The following is a 9,913-nucleotide window of genomic DNA, read 5'->3' as shown; positions in this document are numbered from 1 at the left end:
TTACGTTTAACTTTACTTAGTTTACGTTACGTATAGTATTTACTTTTATTTTTACGTTTTCTTAGTAGTAGCCTACCTTATACTACTATATATATATATATATATATATATATATATACACTATTGCTGTCTTGACATTAATTGGTAAACACCACTGTTGCTGTGCTTTTCGAATCTGTCTTTGTTGTTGCACAACATTTTTTCTATGTTGTTTTTATAATAGAAGGACTGCCTATAGATTTCTTTGTTCAGTGTGTTATATATTTTGTGATGTTACGACAGCGGAAGTCGTGTGATGCTGGTAACATGTGATGAGTTTCTCGAATGATCATGAATTTCCTAGTGCGTTCGAGACGCCCCTTTTTTTAGTATATAAACCTGGCAGATAAAGCCAGTGGCAGATTGATTGAACAGATATAGATAGATATTGAAGTAATAGATAATTGAGTCAAGCAAACAGTAGGCACCGTAAGTAAAGTGTATGAATCACTCTGATTTATAGCGTGTGTTATAAAGGTTGTTAAGTTTAAAGTGACTGTGAAAATTCTGTGTATTACAAAGTTGTATCAAGAAAGAATAAACTAGTTTTAATCAAGAAGGGACTTGTATTGTTGAAGCTCCTCGGAAAGAATTTATACCGGAAATTAACAAACAAGCAGATACGTAACAGTGAGAAGGTTTCCTGTGTAGCTCATCTTAAACCATTTTTTTTATGTCATTGGGTATAGTATATGGGTATATTGATTTTAAATTTATGGCTTTCAAGTGTTTAAACAACAAGTGAATTAATTAACTTTATTATATAACCATTGTTAACAGCAATATGTTTTACAGTTTTTAATTCAATTTCATAATCTTCAGATGAAATGGGTAGTGATAAGTCTTTTTAACAAACCATGGAACATGGCAAGTTTGTGAGGTATTGGATGTCTTGAAGAAGCATATATGATGGTGTCATTATAAGTCAGTTTTCTGAAGATTTTAAAGGAATGTATGTGATTATTAATGTAAATATTTAACTCCAAAAATAAATTTTTACATTTTCACCAAATTCCTTGACTGCCACATCTATATGGACTTACTAAACTATAAAAAAGAAATATCCCTATCAGACCTGTTGTTTCCTATACTAAAACCCCTGCTTATAAAATAGCACAGAAATCCCAAAATAATTTCAAAAACCTAACTGGTTTTAAACCTAAGTTTGGTATCCAAAGTTTCTGGAGCTTGTAGAAAAAATCAAATTTAGAGAAACTGAATAATGCCAAAATTGTTACTTTTGATATTTGTTATCTGTTTAAAGTAAACCTGTTAGTGATTTAGTGGATATAGAAAAAGTAAACCCTGTTCAAGCCCAGGAATTAAAAACAATAATAACCACCTGCCTAGATGAGTACTATTTCAATTTGAATTTATATTGTTAAGATAAATCAAACCAACAATGCTAAATGAATAAAATGTGTAAACCAATAAGTAAACTATTAACATTATTCGATTTAGAATAGAATACGCTTCGTATCTAAAACATTTATTCATATTTGTATTGGTAAATATTTTTCCATAAAACAATGTCTGAACATATATTTCAATCCTTATAAATGTGTATACAGACTTTGTCAAAGTTCAACATCTTAAAATCTTTAAAATGTCATTAACATCTCTACACTAATGGCCAAGCTTTGTATTTCTTTAATTTAGGTTTATTTTCCTTGATTAAAAGGGATTCTTTAATTTTTCTGTTCAAAAAATTATGATATTTAGATAAGATCTTAACATTCGATAAGATGTTATCTATTTTTGGTAAATCATGTTCTTTACCATAATGTTCTACAGTAGAATTATTAGTATTGATGCTTTGGATGTCATGCACATGTTCAAATATTCCATCATGTATGGGTCAGCAAGTTTCTCCTATATACGTACTAGAGTATCTGTCACAAGTTACTTCATGTATAAAATTTTTATTATGGCATCTATCATGTAGTCCATATTTAGTAGCTTTACAGTGATTTTTCATACATTGTGTTTCTTTCTTATATGATGAGCTGGTTATTAATGATTTAAGGGAGATACCTGGTTTTTTGTACTATTTTAATAGGTAAGTCTGATGCTTTAATTACTCTCTTTAGCTTTGTGGTGATATCATCACTTATTTATGGAATCACCCAAGTATTCTGAGCTTTAAATGTGTTTTCTTTATTTATACAGTTCAAAAGAACATGCCTATTTTAATTTTGCCTGTCAAAATTTCTTATTATGTTTTATATAAATTCTTGTAGATAAACATTTTTTTCTTAAGTTAAGTGTTAAGGACGAATAAACTGTATATAAACAGAACTTCTATATAAGGCAGGAAGGACGAGGCATAAAACAGTAGGAATGAAGGAAATGCTGGGTACTGTCGGGGGAAAAAAAGAAAACCATAAGGGAAGCTGGAAAATTCGAAAAAAATTCAATAGGTAGAGAAGTATTCCAGAAAAATTATTCCAGATTGTCAGATTTTGTTAGAGGAAGGATAGTTGGTCAGGCAGATGGTGGAATAAGTCAGCGTCAAATTTCGCAGAATTTGGGAATCCTGTTTTTGACAGTCAACAGAATCATTGTGCAGTTCAGGAAACACGGCAAGGAAACAACTGAGCAGTGGAAAAAGCACTCACAGTAGTCCCCTTCATTGAAAGACCTCCAAAAATTGCAAAGGAAATGATTGGAAGAGACAAGAACCGATGATTTGTGAAAGTATATTGAGTATGTTAAAGTCAATTAAATTGAAAATTGGTTGTAAGTAAAATGCGTGAATCGTTGTGAATTATAGCGTGTGTTTAAGTTAAAGTGACTGTAGAAATTAAGTGTATTGCAAAGTTGTAATGAGAAAGAATAAACTAGTTTTATTTGACAAAGGACTTGTATCTCTGAACTTCTTCGGAGAGAATTTTTTTATGGGAAATTAAAAAATGACCAGAGACATAACAAATTGGTGTCAGAAGTGGGATCCAAGCATAAGGGACGTGCTTCAATGAAGTTATATCAAGTTGGTGCACCGATGGAAAGAGTAGCTGTTGACATTGCTGGTCCTTTGCCCCAAACTTGTGCTGGAAACAGGTACATTTGTATGGTAATAGATTATTTCACCAAGTGGCCTGAGGCATATGCAATACCAAATCAGGAAGCTACAACTGTAGCTTTGGCTGTTAGTGATTTCTTCTTCAGATTTGGTATACCATATGAACTGCATTCGGATAAAGGCCATAACTTAGAATCAGCAGTGTTCCATGAATGTTGCAAGTTGTTTAGCATACAAAAGACCAGGACAACGTCACTCCACCCACAGTCTGATGGGATGGTTGAAAAGTACAATTGGACACTTTGACAGGAATTGGCAAAGTTTTGTAATAGCCGCCAAGATTACTTGGATGTCTTACTCCCTCCACTGTTGATGGCCAAAAGAACAGCAGAACATGAAGCCACTCGATACACTCCAGCAAAGCTGTTGTTTGGTCGGGAACTTCAGTTGCCAGTGGATCTGATAAACAGGAAGCCCACCTTACCAAGAGTTGCCTGAAAATGTGTCAGAGTTCATGAATGTGTTATCTGAGAGGATGGATGATATTCACCATCAAGTGAGTTCAAACTTGAAAATGTCTGCTGATTCCATGAAGCTATCTTATGATAAGATATCTACTGAAGTCAGCTTTGTACCAGGAGACAAGGTGTGGTTGTATAATCTCAGGAAGACCAAAGGGCAGTCTCCTAAGTTGTCATCTCCATGGGAAGGCCCATATGACGTAGTGGATTTTCTTTCAGACGTGACTTTCCGAATAAAATGTGGTCGGAAAGGTAAGCCAAAGGTGGAGCATGCCAACAGGCTTTGCCGTTATCATGGTCCAGGACATTTCAGTTGGAACAAAAGGAACAATGGAACAAATGATGCTGCTGAAAATGTGTCACCTGAAAAAGCCACTGTCGAAGAAGAAACTCGACCAGGTTTTGAGAAGGGAAACAGTGAAGCCCTTGATGAAGTGAAATAAAAAAATCTGAATATATATAAGTACAGGCTATCATAAAGTGAAATAAAAACCTGAATATATGTAAGTACAGGCTATCAAAAAGTGAAATAAAAAAAACCTGAATTTTTTAAGTTCATTTCCAAAACAATCTTTACAGGAAAGGGTTTAACTCTAACTACTGGCTCAGTTCATTTGACCTAAACATTGATCTTGAGAGTTTGTATACTATAACTTCTAATATGTTATGTGTATCTTCACAAAATTTTGCTAGCTTCCCATATGCATTAAGTCATTTGTAGACAAAAATCAGAACTTATATTGCAGTATTTTCACTAAAGGTTTCTCCACGAACATATTCAGTCAAATAATTGACTGCAAAGTGATATTAAAATTAAAAATACTTTTCTTTTTCTGAAAAATGTTAAATTTCATTTATGTAGTATCTAAAAACCTCCTAATTACAGTTCAAGCAATTTTTATATTTTATCTGTTGTTTTGTCTACCCTAACTCAAACACAAGGTTGTAATATAAAATGATAAATACATATTTTATATCTTCCCTAATAATCTTTTCAGATTCCAAATAATTAGAAACAAACTGTAGAAAATGATAACCAGGATATAAAACTTCTGAATTTGCATAAACAACAAGAAATTTGTGAAACTCACCAGACAGGCCCCATCTCATTGTAGCTTTTAAGGCAATTATCCCAAATGACATATCATTACTTGATAGACAAGTGTATAACAAATAGAAAAACATATTACAGTTATATATTTTTGGTGGGCATTCATAGATAATTGACCTCAGATTCTTTGTTTGTTATCACTGTTGATTATTTCTGACCAGTTAATGGAATTATTTGAACCTATTTATATCTTAGTTTCAAAACCTTTTAAACTACACTTGTTGTGTATGATATATTTTATGTGTTACATATTTTCAGACAATGTTCAAGGCATTGTTGTAGAACATTCTCTATGGAACGCTCACAATTCTCACACTTTTTCTGAAATTTATAAAGAACTACTGAAATAATGATCCACAATCTCAAAGTGTTTGTTCTTGTCAATTACAATGTTGGTTCAAAAGAAAATCATAAGGGTTTTGGATCTCATTACAACTTTTGTATGTGATCTGTGTGCCAATTCATTAATTGGAACTATAAGGAAAGTTAGAGAATCTTCAGTTGCAGAAGTGCTAAAAAGAGCCCAAAGAAATGTGTGTCTGCAGGTATAGGAGTGGTAAAGTTATGGATATATTTCATGGCTTGTTATCCTCAAACATGGATTAGGAGGATAATTTAAAATCAGGTGAGAGATAGAGAATATAAAAACATTTTTTGAATGAAGGGCAAGAATATTACAAGGATGAGAAGAGCGAGGAATACTAAAATAATGTGGAAATAGCATGACCATAGCACAAGGGTGATTCATTTTGGTAGGATCAAAACACTTTAAAAACTACTTAGATGAAGATAAAAAACAGAACAGCAAAGTGATCATGACCTACATATATCTCACTCCACATTTACTGATACCTACCAAGATAGTTATATTTTTTGACTGAGTCAGAAATTGCTTCTTGACAACAATATTGTTATTGTTAAGAAATTAAGATAACCATACAAATAAGTACTTTACTAGCAGTAGATAGTTGGTTAATCTTTTAGCTCAGTTAGTAGATCACTTGTTTATTATTTTAAAGGTTTCAGGTTTAACTTCACCTATAAGTGTTTGTATAGAACATAATTATGGTAATTTCACTGTTTTTAAGTTCCTGATATCATAACTAAAATAAGCAACAAAATACAACCTACTCTTATGATCTGGGACAGAAAATAATATCAATGTATGAAAATAGTATATCTATAGTATATATATGAACAGTATATAGCATATTTCCAATCAATAATGGAAAATTCGGGTACACTGTTAAACAGGTAAAATTCACAACGGTTATGTTGGAAAGAACACAAAACATTTAAATTATAAACATATATACACTTACTACTTGGTAATGTAATTGTTTCATCTTCGTTTTTGATCAGTTTGACATCTAACAAAGCATCCTGCTTTTCATCAGAAGAGGGTTCAGCCTTTATCTTTAATACTTCCATAGTTACAAAGTCTGCAGTTAGAGAAAGTTGTGAAGTGTTAGAACGTACATCCTTCAAATAGGTTACAAAGTCTTCAACAAAGCTACAAATTCACATTATCTTGATAACTTTTCTATCATTTCATAATTTTCTTCACGTCTTTACACTTAAACTGTTACAAATCCTCTTTATCTTTATGTACATAATGTATAGTGAGAAACCAAGTCAATCTTTACCACATTTCATGTAGTAGTGGAACTACTGAAATACTAAACTCTAAACCTTCATACTATATAGTTTTAATGATGAATATAAACATTGTATGTATCAACTGTGTTGTGTTTAACATTAGTAAACAGATAAGGTAAGTAAACAATAATATAAACTTTGTTAATTGTTTTAATGATAAATATAAACATTGTATGTATCACCTGTGTTGTGTTTAACATTAGTAAACAGATAAGGTAAGTAAACAATAATATAAACTTTGTTAAATGTTTTAATGATGAATATAAACATATCAGCATCTGGTTATAACCATTCACAAATAGCAGGATGTGTATTACTCCTCTTGAGTACCTAGTGTATACCAAAAGCTTCTTCTAGAAAAGCAAAAAAAAAAAAGAGACATACCAGAAGTGGAGGAAGAGAAGGTGGTTCTTTGTAGAGATGTCTGGTATTTTTTGGTAATGAAAATGTTAACTTTAAAAATGCTTCTCACCTCAGAGAGAAAATTAAAAAGATAAGTTTCTTCCTGGGAAAATAGTGAAAGAAAGGAAGAATCTAGTAGAACATTACTTGGTGAGATACTGAATGCACCTCAAACCAATGAATGAAAACTCTTTACTCAAACAGTATTGTAAAAAGAATTTCCTGCATGGTAATAAAATCTCTCAAAGGTAGGTGATATGCAAAGACTGCTCTGCTGGACTGTATGTCTAAGGGGGTTGACAGAGCATAAATGTGTTGTGTGGGTAGGGCTACAAGTCAACTCAGTACATGAAATACCTATCAGAGTAAGCAGATGCATGGATGAAAAATCTGAGACCTGAGGAGAACGCAAGACCAATTCAGTTGGCCAAAACCACCAGGAATGGTATGAGTCTTTGTGGCCAACTTAAAAATTCCAGGTAAACAGCTTAGTTCCATGTCAAATCAAGGAGTGTGTACACTCAGCCTCTAACCAGTATGATTATACTTACCCAAAACTAAACTCTCCATAGCAACCTCAACAGTGACTAGGTACTGGGGAAGCAAGAGAAAATGGGAGAACTTGTATAATTGAGAACACAGCAGAGAAAAATGGACCAAACAGGAATTTACTGTCATTATACAAAATAAATTGATTTTTCTAGTAGAAACATAGCAATTCAATGTAAGAATATGTGCTCAAGTAAACAAGTTAAAATGTTATACTACAAGGAAAAAATAGAAACGAGTTTGTTTGTTTTGAAGTGAAGTACAAAGCTACACATTGGGTTATCTCTGCTCTGCTTGCCACGAGTATCAAAACCCAGTTTCTAGCATCATAAGTCTGCAGACATACCACTGTGCTATTTGGGACCAAAAATAGATATGAATTATTGTTTCAAAACAAAACAAAATGTTTCTCTCATGAGTGTGTTGCTGCTGCAGATAAGTGAACTTCTTCTGACATTGTTAATGGTGTATGTAATGATAAAATCTGTGTAAACCATATGTAAGACTGATCAAAGTTATCTATTATTTTCTACATTAAATGAAGCATTTTTAGTTATATAACCCAACAAGAGACTGAAGTGTTATATTTTCATCAGCTGTAAATGCTAAAAGCTATTTGAGAATTGTGGTGATAGTGAACATAATGAAAAAAAACAAAAGGGCCAAAGTACAAAAAAGAGAACTTAGTCAGAAAATGTCCTTTTTCTACAGACAATAAGTCTTGTTGCTGAAGTAGGAAACAGGATGAATGAAGTATGTCAAAACAAGAAGTCAATGAAAATGCTGAGAAAATTTGTTAGTGGAACTGAAAATTATGAATTTAGAGCAGTGGAAATAACTATTCTTATACAAATAAGACACCGTGACATAACAAAGTAACTAATGTTGACAATAATAAACTGTTGTTGTCAGCTGAGTTTTACCTTGGAGGACAACCATGCTTTCTGTTCAACATATTTAATTTTTATCAAGTAAGAGTAACAGTTTTGAAGAGCTCAGAGGTTACAGAGATGAAGAAATTGATAAATTATATTATTAAAACTATATTGCCATTCTTATCACAAGAAGAAAAGGAATACTCCATAGAAGAGAGGTTGGACTTCAAAATGTACATCATTAGAAATCTTAACCAACCTGTTACAGATGCATATGAAAACATATAAGTTAACAAGTTTAAGACATATTTTGCCCCTAATAAACATTATGTTGACAATTTCTCCATCAATGGCAGAATGTAAAAGGGCATTTAGCCAACTTAAGAAAATTAGCACAGGGATAAGACTATCTCTAAATCAAGACAGGTAGGATACACTAGGTTATAATCCAACAAAAAAAGCACTGTAAAATGGTTAAATGGGATACAATACACTAAAGGTCACACATGTTCTTATCCTAGAAGACCATAAAGTTTGCTCTCAGTAGTGTTCTCCTATTAACTGGTCAATTTTCCATAGTGAAAAATGATTTTCAGTAGCATAGATACCATCATTCTAATTGGCACACACTACAGAGAATGTACCTGGCTTTAGGCAAGGCCACAACACAGTGTTGCTTCTGAAGGTCTGTACTCATCAGCTTACCTGGCTTTAGGCAAGGCCACAACTCAGTGTGTTGCTTCTGAAGGTCTGTCCTCATCAGCTTACCTGGCTTTAGGCAAGGCCACAACTCAGTGTATTGCTTCTGAAGGTCTGTCCTCATCAGCTTACCTGGCTTTAGGCAAGGCCACAACTCAGTGTGTTGCTTCTGAAGGTCTGTCCTCATCAGTTTACCTGGCTTAAGACAAGGCCACAACTCAGTGATGCTTCTGAAGGTCTGTCCTCATCAGTTTACCTGGCTTTAGGCAAGGCCACAACTCAGTGTGTTGCTTCTGAAGATCATCACGTTCTTGGTGTTATGGTTTCTTCTTTCACCTGAGAAAAATCACTTATAGCCAGTCATTGAGAATTCAAGCTCAACCCGCAGTGGCTTGCTTCCTGTAGAAAGCAGGCGCATCAAAATATTGTGATAGGACATACAGACAGATACGTACAGAGGACTTCAAGAGAAAAGACAACTTTGAATGAACCGATTATACAGTATGACCCCATAGTCACCATAGCTATTTCAAAATGACTATAGCACCGTTGCTAAAGAGTATTTTACAAGAAAGCTACAACAAAATCATAGCAGTAGGCAGGTCTATTCTAGGGAAAAGTATCAAACAGCTAATACAGTCTACATCTTATTATGACGAGTCTGAGTAAATTTCGGAAACTGTTTAAGTTATATATAGAAACAAGTTTAAGTTATACATGTAGTTAAGACTAAAATGCTCAAGAATTTATAAGTATTACAATTGCATTAAAGTGAACACTAATTTAAAGAAAGAACATGAGGAAAGTAGTTTCTTTTACATAGACTACATTAAACTTTTCAAGGTTTAATAGTTATTTACCACACTATTTCAATTAAAGCATTTACAGTTAAGAAAAATATAAATTTGTAAACTGTGACATATCTTCTTTCTTTTGGTCAGTTTCTTAGTCTTGTTGCATATTTACTTGTTTGTTAATTTCCGGTATAAATTATTTCCGAAGAACTTTAGCTATACAAGTCCCTTCTTGATTAAAA

The 9,913-nt window shown here is 32.9% G+C and overlaps 1 protein-coding gene across 1 annotated transcript in view; it reads right to left on the bottom strand.

Moving 5' to 3' along the window:
* LOC106469808 (zinc finger protein 664-like) overlaps positions 1 to 9,064 on the bottom strand; it is a 13,489-nt gene extending 4,425 nt beyond the window's left edge. Inside the window, exons 1-2 of the mRNA XM_022398368.1 lie at positions 8,884 to 9,064; positions 6,016 to 6,135 (exon numbers count right to left, since the gene is read on the bottom strand). Of these exons, the coding sequence (XP_022254076.1) occupies positions 6,016 to 6,135; positions 8,884 to 9,064 (301 nt within the window). The remainder of the gene's footprint in view (positions 1 to 6,015; positions 6,136 to 8,883) is intronic.
* Between the last annotated feature and the right edge of the window lie 849 nt (positions 9,065 to 9,913).

This window comes from Limulus polyphemus, unplaced genomic scaffold, assembly GCF_000517525.1.
Source record: "Limulus polyphemus unplaced genomic scaffold, Limulus_polyphemus-2.1.2 Scaffold3665, whole genome shotgun sequence".
Lineage (NCBI taxonomy): Eukaryota > Metazoa > Arthropoda > Merostomata > Xiphosura > Limulidae > Limulus > Limulus polyphemus.
Note: the sequence above shows the minus strand (reverse complement) of the source record. Positions and strands in the feature narration are given on the sequence as shown.